This window comes from Felis catus, chromosome D1 (assembly GCF_018350175.1).
Source record: "Felis catus isolate Fca126 chromosome D1, F.catus_Fca126_mat1.0, whole genome shotgun sequence".
NCBI classification, from domain to species: domain Eukaryota; kingdom Metazoa; phylum Chordata; class Mammalia; order Carnivora; family Felidae; genus Felis; species Felis catus.
The window spans coordinates 99,223,680-99,245,225 of record NC_058377.1 but is presented as its reverse complement, the minus strand read 5'-3'; the positions used below and the strand labels follow the sequence as shown (position 1 = coordinate 99,245,225).

At 46.8% G+C, this 21,546-nt stretch overlaps 1 protein-coding gene across 50 annotated transcripts in view; it reads right to left on the bottom strand.

Annotated features, from left to right (window-relative positions):
• Positions 1-21,499, bottom strand: part of MADD (MAP kinase activating death domain) — a 39,184-nt gene extending 17,685 nt beyond the window's left edge. For 3 of the 50 annotated variants that reach the window (XM_019812369.3, XM_019812374.3, XM_019812383.3), the window contains exons 1-26: positions 21,346-21,498; positions 20,439-20,523; positions 17,771-17,916; positions 16,548-17,144; positions 15,755-16,058; positions 15,227-15,358; positions 14,670-14,783; positions 13,641-13,721; positions 13,143-13,151; positions 11,929-12,107; positions 11,402-11,637; positions 11,057-11,213; positions 10,248-10,351; positions 9,967-10,157; positions 9,330-9,583; positions 8,946-9,085; positions 8,041-8,142; positions 6,673-6,732; positions 6,211-6,313; positions 5,663-5,849; positions 5,416-5,566; positions 4,908-5,114; positions 3,143-3,196; positions 2,058-2,158; positions 1,389-1,472; positions 899-1,057 (exon numbers count right to left, since the gene is read on the bottom strand). In XM_019812369.3, the coding sequence (XP_019667928.2) occupies positions 899-1,057; positions 1,389-1,472; positions 2,058-2,158; positions 3,143-3,196; positions 4,908-5,114; positions 5,416-5,566; positions 5,663-5,849; positions 6,211-6,313; positions 6,673-6,732; positions 8,041-8,142; positions 8,946-9,085; positions 9,330-9,583; positions 9,967-10,157; positions 10,248-10,351; positions 11,057-11,213; positions 11,402-11,637; positions 11,929-12,107; positions 13,143-13,151; positions 13,641-13,721; positions 14,670-14,783; positions 15,227-15,358; positions 15,755-16,058; positions 16,548-17,144; positions 17,771-17,832 (3,768 nt within the window). In that variant the 5' untranslated portion in view covers positions 17,833-17,916; positions 20,439-20,523; positions 21,346-21,498. Of the gene's footprint in view, positions 1-898; positions 1,058-1,388; positions 1,473-2,057; positions 2,159-3,142; positions 3,197-4,907; positions 5,115-5,415; positions 5,567-5,662; positions 5,850-6,210; positions 6,314-6,672; positions 6,733-8,040; positions 8,143-8,945; positions 9,086-9,329; positions 9,584-9,966; positions 10,158-10,247; positions 10,352-11,056; positions 11,214-11,401; positions 11,638-11,928; positions 12,108-13,142; positions 13,152-13,640; positions 13,722-14,669; positions 14,784-15,226; positions 15,359-15,754; positions 16,059-16,547; positions 17,145-17,770; positions 17,917-20,438; positions 20,894-21,345 lie in introns of those variants that run through there. The other 47 variants (XM_019812368.3, XM_011286854.4, XM_011286856.4 and 44 more) reach the window with 33 other exon arrangements.
• Between the last annotated feature and the right edge of the window lie 47 nt (positions 21,500-21,546).

Here is a 21,546-nt window from a genome sequence, read left to right as displayed (position 1 = left end):
TGATTGCTGGCTTTTTATATGATGTAGGGCAAGTTCTTTTTCCCTAAGGCTTTGTTCCCATCAGAAGAGATTAGTCACAGAAACAGTGAATTGCAAACTTGTTTGAGAGTGAGAATCGTGCCTTATCTCTCTTTCTTTAGTACAGAATATAGCACTTAGTAGATCACTTAATAGATACTTATTAATGAATGAAAACATCAAATAACTGTTAAAAATATACTAAAATAGGGGCGACTGGGTGGCTCAGTTGGTTAGTGTCGGATTCTTGGTTTCGGCGCAGGTCGTGATTTCACGGTTCGTGAGTTCAAGCCCCGCGCTGGGCTCTGTGTTGACAGTGAAGAGCCTGCTTGGGATTCTCTGTCTCCCTCTCTGCCCCTCCCCTGCTCGTGTGCACATTCTCTTTCTCTCTCTCAAAAATAAATAAACATTAAAAAAAAACATACTAAAATAAAATAAAAATGAAATAAAATGCTATTTTAAAGCACTGTATAAATAGAGCAGTGACCAGCACAAAACCAAACTATTCCATAGCAACAGGCTGACTGGTACACACTATAACTGCCCTGACATTGCCACAAAGTACCCATTACCTTGTCTATTGTAAATGTGGGGATTACTGCTACTTAGGATTTGAGGCCCTTATCTGAGTGGGAGGGGAGCCCAACTCCTCAGTGATTCTTGAGAGGATCCTAAAAGCCCCAGATCATGGAGTCAAATAACTCTGAAAAAAGATTTGAGAAACATTTTCTTTGAAGCCAGATATATCAGGATTATTCATTCCTGACTGATTCCTGACATTCTCCTTTCCTTCTAATTGCCCCCTAACTTTTCATTCTTTTCTTATCCACTGCCCTCCCGTGAAAGAGCTGATCTCCTTTTGTTAGTAAACAAAACTCACAAAGATGGTGCTGGTAGCGGAGTTGGTCTCAATTTCACTATCAGACAAAGTGCCCCGAGAGCTGGCCAAGTGGGCGCTGCCCTCACCACCTGCTCCATCACCTGCGTTGCTGCTCAGGTCACTGTCTGCTCCAAGGGTCTCTCCAGAACTATTACTCACCTGGAAAGGAAAAAGGGGTAGTAAGGGATATTCCCCAGGGAAAGGTTCCCAGAAATGCCCAGCTGTTAGAGCTCTCCACTGCCATAGAGAAAGCACTGAACTTCAAAGGTGGGTCAGATAGCCTCTGGAAGTACCTTCTCTACAGGATGAGGTGCCCTGGGTGCAATCTCAGGGTCTGATCCCACGCATACAAACCTAGGACAGGTGAACATCTCCACCATGAGAACCAAGCTGCCATGAGACTAAGAGCCTCCATGGGAGAAAGCAGCCCCCTTTTCCAGAGGGAAGCTCACACCCCACCCACCAAGATGCCAATGTGGTGTTCCCCTACCACGGTGCTAACTTCAGAGTCCTGACTTGAGCTTCGGATCATAACAGCTGGACTCACACCAATGACAGAGTCTGGATCAGTCCTCTGAAACGACACGGGGACTCAGACACATTAGAAGGGGTGTCCCATATACTCCTGGTTTCTTTAAGAAATACTGTATCTTCTTCCTTCTCCCCATCCCCAGCCTACTATTACCATCCCTAAACAGGTCATGAGAAATTTATTTTTTTCCTGAATATAAAATATACATAATAGAAAATAATAAAAACTATGTAATAAAAAACAGTAAAAAAGAAATACATACTCACTATAGAAAATACAAGAAAGAATAAGGAAACAAAAGCCATAAACCTACCACTGATATTAATCACTGTTAAGGTTTCAGTACATTTCCTTTTAGTCTTTTCTACATACATTTTAAAAATAAAATGGGAATCATACTACATGTAGCTGTGTAAAGCATTTTCCCATGTTACTACATTTTTAAAAACAGTCTTCAATGATGTTAATATCATAGTACATGATGTATTATACTTATTTCATCAGTCCACTATCACTGGGCAAGCATGTTGTTTTGAGGTTGTCTTTTTTTTTTTTTTTTTTAACTTAAAGAAGTATTCTGAGAGAGCAAATTTAATTCTCGCAATTCTTAACAAGGTCGTCACAAACCTGGGAACCAGATGTCAGGCTCACGCCACTGTCCGCGCTGATCTGGGACTTTTTCTCTTCTGTCTCACCAAGGTCAAAGACGGGTTTGATTACTTCAGGCCCTGGGTAGGGGAAGACCTCTGTCACCCAGTGCACACACACAAGGGGCAGGCTGGTGAAGGGAAAGGGACAGCAGCACAGCCTGGTCCCAGACCTGTTCAGCGTGTCCCAGTCACCTTTCCAGGGACTGCCCCCACTTCGGGCCCCATTGGAAGAAGTCCCCAGATGCCTTAAGAACCAAGTAGGACAAATTAAACCTGGTCTCAAGGGGTTCTGCAGCCATCTTCACAACCTGAGAAAATTCTGAGCAAATCATTCTAAAACAGAAAGCTCCACGAACAAATGTCTAAACCACATTCCACTACACTCAGAGTCAGAGCTTCACTGGTGTGTACAACCGGTTATGGGTCCCCAGGTCACTCGGTGCTTCCCCAGCAAATGTATCTAAAAGGGGCTAGAAAAGGATAGGCCCAATGAGATACAGAAACACCAGCTGTTTCTGTGGACACAGCCTACCCCAACCCTACTTCTACATTTGAGATTAAAAAAACAAACACACTTGTCATTCTTCCCCACCCACCCACAGTAGTATGGCAGAAGGACAGAATGACAGAAAGCAAGAAAGCGTGCCTAGGCAAGCCACCAGAGAGAGCTGGGAAGCTACAGACTCAACACGGAGGGACAGCAACCATCTCTGCCAACTGTGCCCACAGGCCTTCTAATGGGTGAGGGAGATCTCAGCCAATGAGGGGCACTGAAATAGGCGACCATTCTCCCCACCAACTCTGAAGCAATAGGGAACCAAGGTCTGAGGGACTTTACTCGATAGACGCCCTGATTACAGCCTGATTGCTAGGAGGAGAGGGGAAAGAAGCAGCCTACAAGTCACGTACCTGTGAATCACATACCACCTACCTGCTTTCATTCCAAATACCCCCCAAGAGCAAATTTGGGGTGGGGCTGACAAAGAGAGCCTGCCCCAACTGGGCCTGGGGAGTTGGCAGGTATGGGAGATTTGGGAACAGGAAGGGGCATTTGTTCCTTACTCTGTTTTTCCAAAGCTTTTTGCTTTTTCACTTCCTGGTGCTTGTTCCACAATTCTACCCCAGATGCAATGTAAGCAGGAGAGAAAGACAGACAGAGTCAGAGGCTGGTCAGACAGACAGAATGGAAACCCACCCAACCCAAGCTGATTCAGTCTCAGGCACAGGATTACATATTAAGAGATAAAAAGAGATCTTCATTTTGGGAGGTTAAAAAATCAAGAGATCTAATGCCTTTCCCCCACTCATGAACTAAAGACTCTAAATTCCTAACCCAAACCTTAACGTGGTAGTAAAAACCTTGCAGAACGTGAGAGATGGAACTGCCTTGGACCAAGCTCCTTCCTTCTGGCATGAGAAAACTGATCCTAACGAGGGTGGAGCACTTGCTCAAGATCATGTAACTTAGGATCACCTGGGACCATGCTTTCTCTGCCAAATGAGCTGGGAAACAATTTTTAAAGATTCTAGACAGATGATCACCGCAAGCAGCCAAAGGGGTTCGGAAGTGTGAGCACAAACCTGGCTGATTCACGGGACTGGATAGAGGCCACTCATGCAGGTGGTTAGCATCCTTCCTTGCTGCTACCAAAAAATCCAATTCACCCTCAGTATTAGCATCTGCCCTGCCAAGTGACCCGTTCTCAGCTAGTCATCTGGAAAAATGCTTTCAGTAAAGGTGACAGAGAACACTAAATGGTCAAGAATAGGATCTTCATTAGGGTAAAGAAGAGAGAATACTGATCATAGCATTCTTTTCCTGGAAGAACTTGAGTGCCTACTTAGTCCAATCTCTTCATTTCCCAGATGAGGAGACAGAGACCCTGAAAAGAGGAAGTGCTTTGCCCAAAGTTTCATTCCTAGCTGGGGGGCAGATACAGGACTAAAACTCCGGACCTCCAGACTTGCAGGCTGGTGCTTTTCCTAGAGCCTCGCATCATGTGGGAGAAAGACTGGGTTGGCTGCCTCTAGGACACTATTCTGCTGGCTAGAGAAGTGCAGTTCCCCAACAAAGGAAACTGGTTCCTCCTCCCCACTTTTGGGAGCATAAGACAACTGCTAATGGTGTGGCAAAGAAGCATCAGCTAGAAGCAAACTGCCCAGGAAAACAGAACCAGAAAAAGAAAGACACAGCCTAGATGGCTCTAGGTCAAGTGAATCAAATGGAGGTGACACCCAGAGAGCTCACTAAGGCATTGCCTCAGTGGGAACAGAGAGACACCAAACGTAAACAAGCTCTTGGTCGAGTCCAGTGAGAAAAGGTTTGAAGAAAAGCCGATTCAGAAATCTATACCTTGAGGTCCAGCGCCCAGGGAAATGGGGTTGCTGGACACACCCCAGGAAAGCAAATTTGAGGGCAGTGTAATGGTTGGATGGGAGAAAACTGGCCAGACAATTATAATTTTATAGGCCAAAGACGCATCTATAAACTTTCTTATAGCTTCCTGGACCTCACATCTGAAGAAATCCAGATGTAAATAAAAAGTGGGACAAGGAATATAGCTCAGACTCCCTGCACTAAGCCTCACTGGCCCCTCGAAGCAAAACTTCCATTCTTCCTCTAAGATGTAGGTGGGGGGGCCTGTAAAGGAAGCATAAGCGATAAAGAAGTACAAAGAAATTCCATTAGAAATGGATGCAGATCTATCTCCCTCTCTAGAAAGCAAAGCATGGGGAAAAGAAAGGCAGGATTCTGAATGAATTGAAAGGAGGGAGAGGTATTTTAGAAGCCCGAACCCTCCACCACACCAAACACGGTGATACATACCAATAGACGCTACAAAATTCTCTTCCTTTAAACTTCTGGTGTCTAGCTCTTTAGGACCCTTTCCTGCAGCACTTGGTGCCCGAGGTCCTAGCTGGGGAACTCTCAGCTGTGCCATAGCCTTTGGGTCCCCCCGCCCAGCCAGGCCAGGATCCTTGCCAACTGGTGTATTTATGCTCTCTGTTGGACTTCTCTTCCGCTTGTCTGGTTCTAGGAAAAGAGGGAATACAGGAAGAGGTCAAGAGAGACAACGAGTGGGAATCAAGCTGCGGGAACGAGGTGGGAGAAGCAAGGAGGATGCAGAATGGAAAAAGTGCAAGGAAAGAAAAACAGACATCTTATTTTTCATGACAGAAAAACACCCGGTACGTATAAACTCGCATTAAAAAAGGAAACCCTGAAGCCTGAGGGGAAACAGCCTGGCACTGGGAAACCTGTGAAGGAACAAGCCTTCTTTGGAGACGAGTGGAAGAGTTGTGGACAGCGCCCGCCCAGCTGGTGCGATCCCTACCTTTACTGTAGTAGTGGGTCTGGGCAATCTCCAGAAGCCCAAAGGTGCTGGCCATGCCTCCCAGGCCCGCGTGGGCATAGGACTGCTCCAGGCTGAGCACCGTGCACTTGAGCAGGTCTAGCATCCCCTTGTACACCTTTCGACTGACCTCCTGCAACAATAACCCAGGGGCTGGAGTGGGCAAAATTGCCTTCGGGGTCCAGGTCCCTCCGGCAGTTGATTCCAGCTCCTCACCCCAGACACTGACCACATCAGGGATGACGTCTTGCCGGGCGTCGTCCTCCGACTGCACTGTGCGGTTCAGCTTGCTCAGGACAAAGACGCGCAGCTGCTCACTCTCCAGCAGCCGGCGCACCTTTTTCATGTTGAGCCAGCCAACGCCCTGGCCGTCCAGCACACTGTGCACCACCTCCTTCAGGAACTGCTGGTTCTCACTACGGGGTCCACACACAGCTTCTGTGGTCATCGGCTTCTTTGCAGAGCACCCCGCCTCTTTCACCAGACTAGATGTTTGCCTCCAGGGGCAAAACGCAAAGCCAAGTCTCCAGGGGTGCAAGTCCCCTGCACCCCCTACCGCTCCGGATCGCCTGGTGTGCCCACATACCCACCACTGCTGTTCTCACCAGGGTGAGCTACTACTGTTGCATGGGAAGTCAGAATGCGCAGGGCTCCCAAGAATTGATTTCATCCACCCAACTGACAGGTTCTCTCCCACTCCTTGAGCCTCCCTACAGTGTGGTACAGGAATCGCTACCTCTATCAGAGATCTTTTGTAATAGCTCAGCCATGGATTACCTAGAATTGCTGGATCGACCCTGAGGTGATGGAGGCTCTCTTTTCACTGTTGGGCTGTGTTTAATAACAGATGACTTCTGGTCCACTAAGGCCCTCCTGTTTCCTATAGCCAGGAAGGTAGGAATGAGAGACATCACTACTGTAGTCCAGCAGCCTTGTCAGCACAGCCCTGGGAAGCCACGTTCCACACCCGTTCCCCAGAAGGGCCGGGTGAGGGTGACCCCAGGGCATCACACATAGGTAGAAACCAGCCATGGCAATGTGGAGGAAGTGGGGATGGAGACTCAGGCCACTCCACATGCACCAGCAGCATGCCCCACGGGCAAGCACGGGCGTCACGGGGGACAGGGCAAGGCAGGTCACCCATGTGGTACCGCTTGCTCCATGAGGAGGATGGCCCTCAGGCAGGCACAGAAGATGCTAGGAAAAAAAGATCATGCACAGCTCACGGGCAAGACCCACCTTCACCACTCCCGGGGCCGGCTTCAGTAACAATCTCCATTAGAGTATTTAGCCCAAATACTGGGACACAAAATACACAATTAGTAGGTGCACCATGATACCACAACCCCTATATCCCTCGATGGAGCTGTAAGTCAGATAGTCTGAGGATTCTCCCAAAGCTTAGTGCACATAACCTTAGTTCTCAGGCACCTCAGAGCTGGAAGCCAAGAGATCAGGAATCAACCAAGGCTCTAGGAAAGACCATTCTTAAGACTATGGCCTCTCAGAGCCAGGGGCAGGGTACATGACACAAGGGACCTTCGGGTACTAAACAGGCACATGCATGAAAGAGGGACCGCTGGTTTTCATGAAACATCTAGCACAGGGTCCACAGGGCTTGCTGGTATGCAGAGAGAGGAGACCCATCTTGCAGATGCTGTCATGGGACGTGGGGTTGGGGTGTGAGGATGGGAGGTGGATGGGAGTGGGAAGTGCACAAATGAAGCATCAGCATGCAATGAAAGCGCTTCAATTGCTCCCCTCCCCAACTGTATCAAATGAAAGCCGGTGACGCTAACACTTTTCTACCCCTAACCTCCAGAGTCAGGTGCAGATTTACGCCACAGTGCTAGTTAATCCCCTACGCCACTAGCTATTCTGTCCCTCTGCCCATCTACCCTATGTTCCCAGCCCCACCAAAGAACACTCCTTAGATTCCTGGGATTTTTAATCACTGGGAAGAGAAGTCAGGTGAAAAATATATGGAGCTGCTTCTCACTATGCTTTCTAGTGTAATTAAATAGTTCAGCACAATATCTAGAGAAAACAAACAAAAGTCAGAGTAAATGCGGAAGAGCTCTTCAAACTCTCAGCGATCACAAATGAAAATCAAATAAGGTCTTAAATGCCCGGAGAAGCCAACTGATACTACCTGGCCCACCCACAGGCCCTACGTTGACAGGAAGCCAAAGAGGCTTCCTGACTCTGTAACACTGCCAGGCTCTCTATGAGCATCCCTCAGTGGGCCAGCTAATCGGGATGAAGCTTGTCCTACATTCATGCAGCAGGCACCTGGCAGATCACTGGCAGCAGCTGACGAGCCCTGTGTTAATTATGTACACCTGACAAAGCTCCCCCTAAGAAGCAGCGGTGATCTCAGTTGCTGTTATCCTAAATGATACGACAGGGCCGTCTCTTCAGCTACAAAGACACTTTCCATCTGAAAACGAGTAGAGCCCATAATGTGCAATGAAAGCCATGAGAAGCGGTATGAGGGGCAACAGCCAGATCAAACGATTCGTCATACGCAGGGCTCCTGACAAGCACCCGTAGGCCTGAAATATCTTCTGGAGAATCCTGGTATGGCAGAAGGAGGGCTATAGTTACCTTTCAGACTGGGGAAGGGTGTGGTCTTCTCTCGGGCACCTTTGGTGGGCAGCGTGAGGTTTGAAAGGCTGAAGCTTGTACTGTGGTTCCGATACAGGCTGCCTATCAAGGGGAGGGCGTGAGAGCGAGGAGTTAGGAGCATAAGTATATCATCATCTCCATCTTTCTCCTTTACAAACATAATCCCAGTACCTCTGATCTACCTTAGAGAGGACCAAGTCTAATTCAGGGCAAACATGGGGGCCACTGTCAGGATAGCTCAAAGCCCAGTAAGAACTTTCTCTGACTACCTCCCATGGGGACGGACAAGTGTCCCATCAACTGCTAACTCAGCATGAAAGCCAGACAGTTAATGCACTTTTGGTCAAAAGTTGGTGCTGTCCCTGTCTGGCTTCTGAGAAAAACTCACAATCATAATTATACCCAATGTTGGCTTTCTCTGGCCCCTGGGCTGTCCTCAACCTTTAACTGATACCACCCCTCATTTCTGGAAATATTCTCTAGGCACAAAAGTCACCTCATATAGATTTCAAAGCATGTTCATGAAAAAGTCCTTCACCAGGCAAAAAAGGTATTAGATATGTACCCAAATCAAATATGACCAGAATATTTCCACAAGATACATGTACAAGTGTATGATTTTTAATATAATGACTATCTTTCAGTTGACCAGCTGTCTTACCCGAAACAGACTGAAATCTCTGGGTATAAAGATAGTGACTACTCTGTCTCTGTCCTTTATTGACTTCCCTTGGAAATACCTTATTCACTATCACCGCAACAACCTGAACTGGGGCTTGATAATGCCAACCCAGTTCTACCTCTGAAGTTCTAAGCAGCATCCACCATAGTCAGGCCCCACTGCATAGAAAACGGGACAGAGGCATGAGAGCAGAGGCACTTACTGGCAAAAGACATGATGCCCCCGAAGCCCTCGGTGCTGTTGTTGGAGACGGTGGAGGTGGGAGAGCTCGCTCGAGAGTCTGATTCTGCGTCTGAGTCGCTTGCCAGTTTCAAGCTGTTGGGCCGCAGCAGCTTTTGAGCCCTTGAATGCACAGTGGCACCTATGAGCCCCAGGCAGGGGTACCTACTCTTGGAAGTGTGGGCCCTATGCTACACTGCAGTCACTGCTCCCTTCCCACAGTTTCTATATTCCTAGATCAAGGCACCACCATGGGATGGCGGGTCACAAGAACATTCAGACTTCTCTTTCTGATTAACCCTCACCCGGGGTCCTCTGTGGTGAGGTCCTTCAGTCACCCACCTAGAAGGAATCCCCAGGCTCTCACCGATTGCCATTGACATGTTGGCTGAATCGGGGAGTGTAACTTTCCCCCTGCTCATCATCATCTTCCTCAGGGGGAAAGCCATATTGGGGCTCGAAGTATGGATTGTCATAGGTTCGCCGGCGCACTGACCCCTCTCCAATTTCTGTCTGATGCCTGTCCGCGGTCGATTTGCCAATGCTGGGAGGCGTGGTAGGGAGGGGCTTGGAAACGCCTACTGCTGCCTTGTCGTCCACCTCCGTTGAGTCAGCAGGTTCCTAAAGGCCATATTAAATAAAAACTGGTCACCTGGTGCCCAGTGATACCTACCTACCTCAGTTTGGCAAGGCCAAGCCAGGTCTATTAGATTCCCATCTCCTATCCTAAGGGAATGTGTGAGAAAAGATCTCTATGACACTCCTGCTCTCTGTCCCCACAAACCATGCAAAGGGGACCTTAGCTAAGCCCTGAACAAAGCCCGACGAGTTCCTTCTGGAGTCAAAACTACGTCTCTTAGGCTCTAAGCTATGGGATGTATAGAGAGGAAGACAGGAAGACTATGAAGAGGCAAATTAACAGCTTCAGCCTCACCTTCCTAATGGAGGTATGACCCACATAAGTAACAGTTCTCACTTATCCGCCCTTCCAAGTCCTCACGTACAGAATTAGCTCCATGGACGACGGTGCTGGGACTACTGCTGGCGGTGGTGCTGGAGCTGGAGCGCAGCGGGGGGTTTTCCTGAGGGTTCTCGCTGTCTGGGCCAGGTTCCTCTGATTCCTTCTGGTTCTGCAGCTCAGCAATCTCCACCTCACTGGCATCCCCCAGGGCTGCATGCGTCAATGGATCCACATCTGCCAAACCCAAGGTGGCAGGTACAGACCACACCATCCCAGAGCCTCCAACCCCTCCCAGAGCTGGCCCATCTCCTCAAGTACACTTACTAGGGGTATCACCATTGATGTCACATTTCATCATTTCACTGACAAAGTCACCAAGGGAGGAGTAAGAAGAGCTTGAGTCATCATAATCCATGCTATCACTGCCACTGCAGAGTGAAGAGCACAAAAATAAAAATAAAAATAAAACAGAATGAAGGGGCAGGAAAAGTACCAGCAATCAGCATTAGGAAAAATACAAAGGGGAGCATTCTCATACACACACACACACACACACAGTGGACTATTATTCAGCCATAAAAAGGAATGAAATCTTGCCACTTGCAACAACATGGATGGAGCTAGAGTGTATTTTGCTAAGCAAAGTCAGAGAAAGACAAATACCATATGATTTCACTTATATGTGGAATTTAAGAAACAAAGTAATCGAACAAAAGAAAAAAGAGAGAGACAAACCAAGAAAGAGACTCTTAACAATATAGAGCACACTTGGCTACTGGAGGGGAGGTGGATGGGGGGATGAATGAAACAAGTGATGGGATTAAAGACTACACTTATCATGATGAGCACTGGCTAATGTGAGAATTGCTGGATCACTGTATTGTACACCTGAAACTAACATAACACTGTATGCTAACTATATTGGAATTAAAATTAAAAACTTAAAAAAAAAAGAGGAAAACTCTTAAGGTCAGGGAACAAGATAAAATAAGGAAGCTAACACAAAACAATCAACCAAAATATCATCAAGGCTTCAAACACTAATGTTTAAGTCCTATGAAGTTCTGCCATAGTGCTCAATAAGGACTAGCGAGAGCCTCTCGACCTTAAAAAGCGGTTTTGCTGCTGCTCACCTGTCATCAGTAGGGTCCGAGTCAGAGTCACGCTCTGGTGGCACACTCAGTGCCTCCGCCAGCTGGGAATTGCTATCATAGACTCGATAATGGATAGGCTGCAGCTGATGAGCATACCACTTTGGCTTGTCACCAATCAGGGCTGGATCAAACATATCTACCCACAGAGAAAAAAAAGAATAGAGTTAGCAACAAGGAGGAAAAAAAACAAGCAAAACATAGAAGAAAGGTAGGGAAACGTCTAAAGCAAAATAGGAATGGAAGGGGCAGATCAAAGATGAGAAAAGGGAAAAGCAAAGGGAAGAGCCATCAGGAGGACAAAGAGGCAGGGGCAGGTGGACTCACTGTTGTGAATTCGCTGGAAGGCATAGTTGGTGGGGTTAAGGACCCATTCGCCAAAGTACTCCACAGCCTGAGTCCTGGCCAGCTTCTCAGCAAAAGGAGTCTGTCGGGGACGTGAGGCTAGAAAGGAGCCAGCTTGAAAAGCTACCACAGGCCGAGGGAAGAGGCGCAGGGTACGTGTGTGCATCTGAAAACCCTGCAGCACGTTGGGGGAGTTGAAGAAGCGGACCATGGCCACTCTGGGGAAGAAGGGGATGGTGAGATAATTCAAGTCCCACACCCTGAGCTAGAAGGATTCCTATGATCCAAGGTGTCAGACCACCTCCCCAAGTCATCATTTCACAGGCTTCCAACATCAAAGGGGAAGGGATCTTAAAGAATCATCAATCTCTTTCTTCACTCAAGGCCTAAAACGCCTGAGAGTACGATGAATTAATTCTTCTTTGCTTTTACTAAGGTGACAAATATACCTAATGAGAGAGCAGAACCCAATCTAAGCACCTGTGATGGTTTAGTCGACTTGGTCGTACCTGGTTGCGACATCCACAGAATCTACATCATTGCCATAAATGAGTGGGTTGAATTCAGTGGAAGGTGTGGACTGCAAGTCGTTAGAGGGCCTTCCCAAGAGAAGGGGGATCTCTTGGCCTTCATGGAATTTCTCCAGATTGAGGATGGGCTGAGTGTTGAGACTCATGCTGGCAAGGGCCTGTGGAACAACAAGAAATCCCCTATAGAAGGCAGATTCCTGGGCAGCTGGCCAATCTCATCTCCTAGGAAAGAGCCTTAATCTTTGAAATCAGAATCCAAATACCGTACTTTAACCTTTAGAAGATGATCTGAATTATGTAGCCTTGCAGTTTAAGCCAGGTTGGTTCCAGGCAACCTGATCAAATCTGAAGTCCAGGGCAATAATTTTCAAATTTATTTTAGCCATGAAATGTTCTTTTTCAACAACATGTTGAAATCTGTATGAAAATATAAACAACTGAGACACGTAAAAGTAAAGCTTCTCTGAAGGACATAAGGAACCCAGAACCTCACGTGCTCAGTGTTACCAGCCTAAATCAGCCCCTATGAGGCTCCATGGGGCAGTTTGAAAACCACTGGTCTAGACCAGCAGGGCTTCCTTAAATATTCATGAGCATTGGAGTCATCGGGAATGTTGTTAAAAATGCAGATTTTTCTGGTTCAATATATCTGGGGTGATTCTGCACTTTTAACAACCGCAGGCAAAAGTAACACTGCTGGACCATGGACCATACTTCAAGTAGCGGGGGGAAGGACACAGGATTAAGGAGCCCAAGGATCTTAACTCCTACCAACATTTAAAGTACCATTCTATATATCAACCTCTCCATCTCATTAATCATACTAAAGTAACCATCAAGAATGAAAACACTGCAAAGGAAGATAGAGAACTTTCTCAACTTGCAATCCTCACAGACTCTGCAGTAACAAGACACCATATTACATCAGCAGGGATGATGAGAGGGATGCTACAAAATGACCCATTTACACCAAGCAGAGGTACTGCTTAGCAACTAAAACAACACAGAGATTCCTGAAGACCCTGAAGATGACAAGGATTCCTAAAAATAAATACGGAGCTATCTACTGGTGGTTCTACATAACACATACAACAGGGCAAAGGGATTCCTAAAAATAAATACGGAGCTATCTACTGGTGGACCTACATAACACATACAACAGGGCAAAGGGATGGGGCCTTGTCATATTTTACCTTCAGGTACTATGTTCAGCATGCAGGAGAGGAAGAAAAGCAATGAAAAAATGTATTTAAGAGATTATTCAAAGAGAGGAATTTTTGAAGAAAGCATTCTTCAGGGACCTAGAGGTCAATTCAGGAGGAAAATATAAAAGGAGCCAGGCTATCCAAACAACTAGTTCTTTCCTTACAGGACTGAGAGAACACTCTAAGCCACAAAGAATGGTACACGTGACAAGAAACAGAAAATGAAGGTTGGTTTTTTTTATATATACATAGTATTCTAAGTATTAGAGGGTGGGAGGCATACAATGAATTAGAAGATATCTAATAGCCTTTTTGAGAGTCATCCTGCCACCCAGAAATGTGATACACCTCTTCTTAAGCCCACCCGAGGCTAAGAAAACCTATTCCACCTGAGGTCCGAAGGGAAACGGGCTCTCACAACAGCTACAGCCTCTGCAGCCACCCTGGAGTAGCTACCGCTCCTCTTCCTCTTCATTCTTCACTCACCTGCTTCAGATGCTTTTTCAGCTCCAATGATTCCGGTTCTGGCAGGATTGGTAGCACTTCTGCATTGGTGGGGGCAATCACCTACACCAGAAAAAAGACAAAAGGCACGACCTTAGAATTAATCGCTCAGGAGTTACTCTTACGTAAGGATAAGTGGAAGTTGTATACACAGTATTTTCACATATATGTGAACATGTATATTATGCATACAAATATATTACATATACACGTGTATTAGGGGCACACGTATACGTGGCTGTGATATATACACACACCTGAAAAGAAATATACCTCAATGTTACTGGAGACTACGTCCAGACAATAGGACTATGGTTTTTCTTTTTTTTTTTTTTTCAAAGTTTATTTTGAGAGAGCAAGTGTGCACGTGTGGGAGGGGAAGAGTCAGAGAGAGAGAGAGTGGGGAGGGGGAGAGAGAGAGAGAGAGAGAGAATATTCCAAGCAGACTCCACAATGTTAGCATGAAGCCCAAAGCAAGGCTCAAACCCATGAACCGTGGGATCATCACCTGAGCCAAAATCAAGAGTTGGACCCTTACCCGACAGCCACTCAGATGCCCCTGGTTTTTATTTATTTCTTTACACTTATTTGTATTTTCTAAACTTTTACTATAAACAGATAGAAGGGCTTCCTGCTGAAATTTGAGTATATTCACACCACAGAATATTACTGTACATTTTAAGCCTGAAAGGCACTGTCTTACTAGAAACCATACCCAGGAAAACCATGAGATGACCTACACCATAGGCAGTGGTCCCACAACCACAACTGCCTACTGCTTCTAGATGCGGGGGAGCACTTCATTCCGGCAAAACTAAATCTTGTACTCGTTTGGGTCTTAACCAAGGGCCTATTAGCCAATAAAGTAAAAGCTAAGCATTAAAAAAAAATGGTATCAACGAGTCACACAAGACAAATCACCCACCAACTGAGGACCTTCTTGGGAATAATCTAGAAAAACAGAACACAATCCTATTCTGGACTCTATAATATCTCAGCCAAGAACCTCACCCTATTGCTGTCCAGATCCACCAGCCATACATCATCAGGCATTTTGAAGTCCAGTTTGTAGAGGAAGAAGCTGGCAGGGACCCCAATGATGTACGGAGTTGGAGCCAACAGTAGCTGTAGAAAAAAAATAAGAGGGTAAGAAACAAAAACTAAACATATTTTGATCACTTATCACATGAGGATTTTTCTTGATGAGGAAATGCAGGTCCATAATCTCTTTTCCAAAACTCTTGAGGCTAGGTGTGTTTTAGTATTCATAATTTTTCAGATTTTAGAAAGGCGACAGTGTATATTCTGTATATTATGTAACACCTGCGGGAGCATGGCCAGTAACCTATAATGATTAACATTTACTTTGATAAATAAAAACCACAAATAACACAAGTTTTGCCATCAAATCAGTTCAAAGTTAGGTCATGTTTTGCAGACAAAGAAGTTAGAGTAAAGGATTGAAGACCGGTACTGATTTACAACTTCTTGGCATCAGGCGTTCTCCCTCAGAGCTGGCCAGAGTTGGAAGACAGAGGTGACAAAGCCAGAAAACACCTGAAACTCACCTGTTCTGCCGATGCCATGCAGGTGGGCAACAGTGGAATTACAGGAAACATATACTCCAATGGGTAGATCATCGCCACAAACGCCATCACAGACATGGAAAGGGCATTGTAGTCTCGGGACTGTAGCACCACCTGCCACAAGCCATACCATAAGGATCATTCAACGGCCTAAATAATTTATGGGGAAAGTTTCCAATGCTACAATTTAATTTCCATTTCACCATGTGTAGGGCTCCATGAGCATGGCTTCCACAATTATCCCTGCCTCATGCCTTACTTTTCTGGCTCTTGTTCGCCCAATGCCAGGACCACTCATTAGACTAGAACTACTGATACTTCCAGAGAATTAGTTCAGTCTAGCTAAGGATAATTCACCTGAGTGGCAAACCCTCTGAACACATCCCACTTAATTCAACCCACATCTACTGAGTACTGCCGTATACCTGGCACCATGTTACCTCCTAGAGACAAAAAGATGAAAAAGATGTAGTCCCTGTCCTTAAAGATCTAAAAAGCTGGCTCTCTCACCTTGTGCTCTAACAGGATGCAGGTTAGCACCTGAAGACAGGCATCCACACCCAGAAGTTCCAAGGGAAGGTGCAGTGGGAAATCCACTAGGGTGAATCGAGAAGGGTCTGGAAGAGCAAAGGTCAGAGCTTGTTGGAGCTCCTGGGGTAGGACTTCAATGTCTACTCGCTTCTGCCCAGAAACAGGCACTGGGGAGCGCAGCAATCGATAGATCCAGGCCTCAATCTCTCGAAGGTCATGCAGAAGGGCACTTGACTTCTCCTCCACTAGCAACGATCCAGTAAAGATGCGCCACATAGTGTCCCTGAGGAACAGACAGCAGGAAACAGATGCATAAGCACCAGGAGCTGATACCCCAAAGCAACCCAATGCAACCATAGAGAGTAAAATGCTGACAACTGGAAAAGCCCACCCTTTGGGCTCAGCTAGGACCAGAGAGAATATACAAGGGTGAAACAAGTATAAAAATGTATACACAGCAGGACTTACTGTCCCGCCTGCCATGAAATGTTGAACTCCAAACATTATTATGGCAGGAAGTTTAACTTTGCAGCTGTCTTTCGCTTAGAAAGGACTAACACAAAAATGCTTAAATAGGTATGAAAGACCTCAGGCTTTTGTTTTTTTTAAACAAAAGTTTATTCTTAAATATACAACAGGATATAAGACAACACTTCATTCTAGCTATCTGAAGGACCTCAGGCTTTAGAGGCAATTTCCTGCCCCTCACACACCAATTATACCTCATCTCTAACTGCTTCCCTCTCTTCTGACCATCAGTGGCAAAGTGTACCTTTGTATGCCTCGAGGGATGCCTAGTTTCTTGCCCAGCAGCCGCTCACTGCAGCAGTCCACCAGACGTTTGAGGGTGTACAGACATTCTCGGAAGGTGGAGAAGAAGGGGTAGTGGCTGAGCACACACAAGGATGTCAGAGTACTGTTGCGGGAACGGCTTCCTGCCTTGGCCCGGGGTTTGCCCCGAGGAGACTGATTCACCTCAGGGGCAGAGTCAGCATTGGGAGGCTGCAGGGACAAGCCACTCTCCGAGCTCTCAGTACCAACTTCTTCTGAGGCACAAGTGGCACGGGGTCCTTCCTTCCCACGGGACCCTCCCCCACCTTCCCCCTTCTCCTTAGGCATTCGCTTCTGGAAGGAGCGGTAGAAGTTAACACAGATGCCGTAACGCGTGACTCCAGTGTCCTTGTCAGTGAGGGTGAAGACGAAAGAAGTGTCATCCCGCAGGCTCATGCGTCGCTGCCTCACACTCAGACAGCCCTCTGGTTGGCAGAAAAACACAACGTCTGGGGGCAGGGGAAACTCAGCGTGGTCCTCCAGCGGGTATCGCCGTAGCAATTCGGGAGTCTGGGCCACACTATCACTGCTCGGGTGCCTGAAGAATATAAAGACAAATTCAGCAGCCTGGAGGGTTAGGATGTTGTTTCAAATTTTAACCACAGTCCAGAAATAAAGCTCAAAATGCTATTTTGGATAAAGTAACCTAACTGCACGACCTTGGAAAACTTGGGTGCTGCTTGCCACATTTAGCTGGGGGGCTAAATGAGGTCTGCAGTGTCATGAAGATACCCATCCTGAAATGCAACGAAAATTGCAGCAATAGAATTATCACTAATGCATTAAGATGATTAGCACTTTTAAAAGGTGTATTAGCTAATGAATTACCGAAAGAGCATATGTAGGTTGAGAAAGAGCACGGGGTACTTTTTTTTTTTTTTTTTTTTTTTACAAAATAAGGAAACTGAAGTATACAGGGTATATTTGCCCAAGAACACAAAGATGCTAGATAACAGCAATTCTGTTCTGTCTCTGTTCCTTTGGGCCAATGCTCTCAATCCACCTGACTGCTATTTTCACTAATGGCATCAATGTTCCTATGAGGGTAAAATAATAGAGAAAGAATGAGATATGCAAAGCAATGTGGGCATGGGGAAAGGGAATAATTACAGATGTTGTGGTTATCCCAAAAGACAAGACAAAAACCAGTCTCTTCTTGGTTACCTGGCCCCTACGATCACTAGATAGTCAAGTAACCGAGGACAGAACTTCTTCTTTTGCACCATGATTCCAACTCATCAGTTCATCTCAGAGAAACTTCAAGGCACCGCACAAGGAGTCAATGTTCCCAGGAGGATTTCTGACATTATCTGAAAATTCAAGTCCAATAGGAAAAAAAGTACTGATAAGATCCACTGCTGGGTGTAAGGGACTCATCTCTCTCAGCTTCATTCCAGCCAGGGTCATAGGTCAGAAGACCTTCCATTTCAGTAGTAAAGATGGGGAAACATGACACTTTTCCTAGCCTAGAGCTTGGTCTAAGCTTTTGAACTCACAGGGCCAAATGTCAAGAAGTAGGAGAGGGATGCCTGGGTGGCTCGGTCAGTTAAGCATCCAACTCTGGATTTCTGCTTAGGTCATGTGGAGCCTGCTTGAAATTCTCTCTCTCTCTCTCTCTCTCTCTCTCTCTCTCTCTCTCTCTGTCTCTCTCTCTCTCTGCCCCCCCCCCCCCGCTCATGCTTACATGCACGTGCGCTCTCTTTCAAAATAAATAAATTTTTAAAAAGTAGGATAAATAATGGCTCACTTCCCCATCCCCACAAACCAGCCCATTTCCAGCCTCACTCCTGGTGCTCTGTTTCTGAAAAATAGAGCCAGTTAGTCTAAACGGGACTGTCATTATGATAATAAAGACTAAGTCACTTCTAGGACAGCTCCAGGCTGAATCAGTATCAAACCAGACTCTAATCGGTACTAATCTATACTCCTAGCTCTATATGAAAACCTAATTATTTCCTGAACCAACATGCTGCATTCAGCTTCATGGGAAACTACCATATAAACTGTATACTTAATGCACTGAGACAACAACAACAGTGGGCTACTGTACCCTGTGCAATCTCACATGAGGAATATCCATGCTCCAACTGCTCCATCTAAACCATTTTTCTTCCCTCTTCAAGCAAGAAAGGGGCTCACTGGCTACCGCTACTAGCTCTGCCCTTGGTGCTGAATCATAGTCTTTTTTTTTTTTTTTTTTTTTTTCCCCTCTACTCTAGTCCCAAGATTGGAATCAGTGATACAGAACACACAGATGAGACTTTGTCCTTCTATCTCTAATAGAAATTAAGAATTAGATGCAGAAATAATAGGATTTCTGCAAGGACAGGAAGAGGTGCTCAGTAATTTCTAAACCATAGACCAAAAGTTAGGAAAAGCTTACGTGGTCTTAATTATAATCTATATCCTGTTGGGTGTCCATACACTTCTCTAAATAAAATGGTTCACTCCACTACAAGCTATCCTCGGTGCATACAGAAATGTACCTCTGTGCTCCACACATGGCCACACTAGGACCTTCTTTACTGTACACACAGGCATTCCCATTACACTACACACACACCACTCTCTTCTCTGCTGCTGTGTGCACTTCCATACATAGACATGCACACTCCCTGTATGCTTAAGATTCTATTTGATTTAGATAATGAGAAGCTCTATCTTTTTTCTTCCCTACTTAATAATAAATAGACCGCTCTGCAATACCTCTCAAATCCTCAAAATTCTGCTCCCTCCCTTCTGTTGCTCCCAATAGAGGACCTGCAGGTAATAGGATTCGGGTTTGTCTCCATGGCGACTCTGGCTCCCAGAACTATTTATAGCACAGCCACAGCCCCTCCCCGGCTTGGTGACCGCACAGTGCTAGCAGCTGCTACTCCAGAGTCAGCCAGGGCCCTTAACAATTCATTGTCTTTGAACCTAGAGACACTTCTTCCACTGACAGCACCTGCTAATTATTAGGTTATCTTCTTCCCTACCTATCTTTAGTTTGCACTTTGTCCTACTTCTGGATTTTGAGAGATTTCTTCTTTCTACACAACCAAAACCAAGTTTCTAAAACACGCCATATGCTCATTTCTAGGTATCACTAACACCCGAAAAGTCCTTTGGTTCTCTCCAGTGCCATGGAGTCATGAGCAAACCGCAGTAGGTGGGGCACTACTATAAAGTTGATTTCAACTCCTCCCAAGCAGAGTAAGAAGGGGAGGGAAATAGAGAAATGAAAAGGGGCATAGGTAAAAGCATAATTTGTTCTATAATTATGTGCAAAATACTTAGGATGAGAGCCAATGTATCTCAAAACAAAATTTACAGAGCCAGAGCTCAAGGCTAAGCCTTGAAATCTATTTTACACTGAAAATCAAGAGCCCTTTCCTGCCAAAATCTCAAATATCACACCTGAAGTATCTTCTACTGACATATTAGGGCATCAGGCCTCTAGCCTTGGTGAGATCCCAGCCCTCCCACTTGAGAAGCATGTGATAAAACTCAAATCATTATCATGCCCTACAACGTTCATGTCCCTCCAGAGCCACGAGGACCCCAAGATCTTGTGACTATTCTAGTACTAGTGATAGGATAGATGCTTAGCCACACTTCATGTCTCATCAATAGCCACTACCTCCCGTTATTCAGATTGCGGAGATAACCAAGGCTTTTCTCTCCATTCTCCCTCCTCTCTGTGAAGCCTCTAACATCACCTATAACGCACATCCTGTCTTCATACCAACCCAGGCTCAGCCTCTGCCTCTTGCTTCAACCATGTTTACTAAGGGGGAGTCCCTGGTTTCCAGCTCCTATATTCCAAAGGCATCAAGCCCCAAACGCGTACCTATCTGCGGAAGTCCTCCATCACCATCAGCTCCAGAGGCAGATTTGGAATCCACAGATCTTTACGTTCTCTATGTCTTTTCAGCCTACAAATGGTAACGTTAACCAACCCGTTGGATTCGTCCCTCGTTTGGGGCAGAATGTCATAGTAAAACCACAGGAACCGGAGAGCGATATGACATCTTTGCTGACGTGAGCACAACAGGAGGCTCTCTCCCCTCCTACCCAGGCAGTGACCTTGCAAGCGCATCAGCACAGACCGGTCAGCGTGGGGGAGAACGAGAGCAATAAGGCAGGCAATAGGCAGGGTTGGGAAAGGGGAGGGGGGCGGGGGAGGCCGGGCAGGAAGAGGAATTTAGAGATGCACGAGGATAGGAAGGGAAGCAGTTGCGGCAAAGATTAAATGGTGTCTCGACCCTCCAACAAGCAGTTTTGAAACACTCCCCCCCCCCCGCAATTTTTTTTCCCCAAAGAACCAAACATGGTCTCCAAATCGTGATCAAATGTAAGATGCACACACACATACACACGCGCGCACGCGCCAGGTGCTTATCCCGGCTCGGCCCCCGGGCTGGACAGCTCTGCCCGCCCCCTCACCTGCTGGACAGTTCTCACCCGCCCCTGCCCGGCCGGCAGGAATCGAGCCCAGCCGCCGCGAGCGGCGCTGGGTCTGGCAGCCCGCACCCGGTCCGCGGCCCCGAGCGCTCTCACTTCTAGCCCCGCCCCCTTCCCTACGGACTCCCCTTCCTCTCCAGACCCCACGCCCCCCCCCCACACACGCCTCTTAGGGTCTCCTCAGAGGCCGCTTCCCCCAGAACCCCTGTTTCCTGTCAGAGCCCGTTCACCCCCGCGAGGAGTCCCGTCCCAAATATCCTTCCAGGGCCCCCGAGTGGCCCGGACCTTCCTACCTCCCGAGCCTCGGGGAACCGGCCAGGCCCAGTCAGACCGCCCCTGGCAGCTGAGCGTCGGTCGCTTGCCGGCGCCGCTTCCAGCGCGCGCCAGTTCCGTGTCTGCCCGGGGGGAGGGGGGGGGGCGCGTACCACTCCGAGCCCGAGAGGGAGGGAGAGGTTGAGGGGGTCGGGGGCTGTACCATGCACCACTGGGGGGGA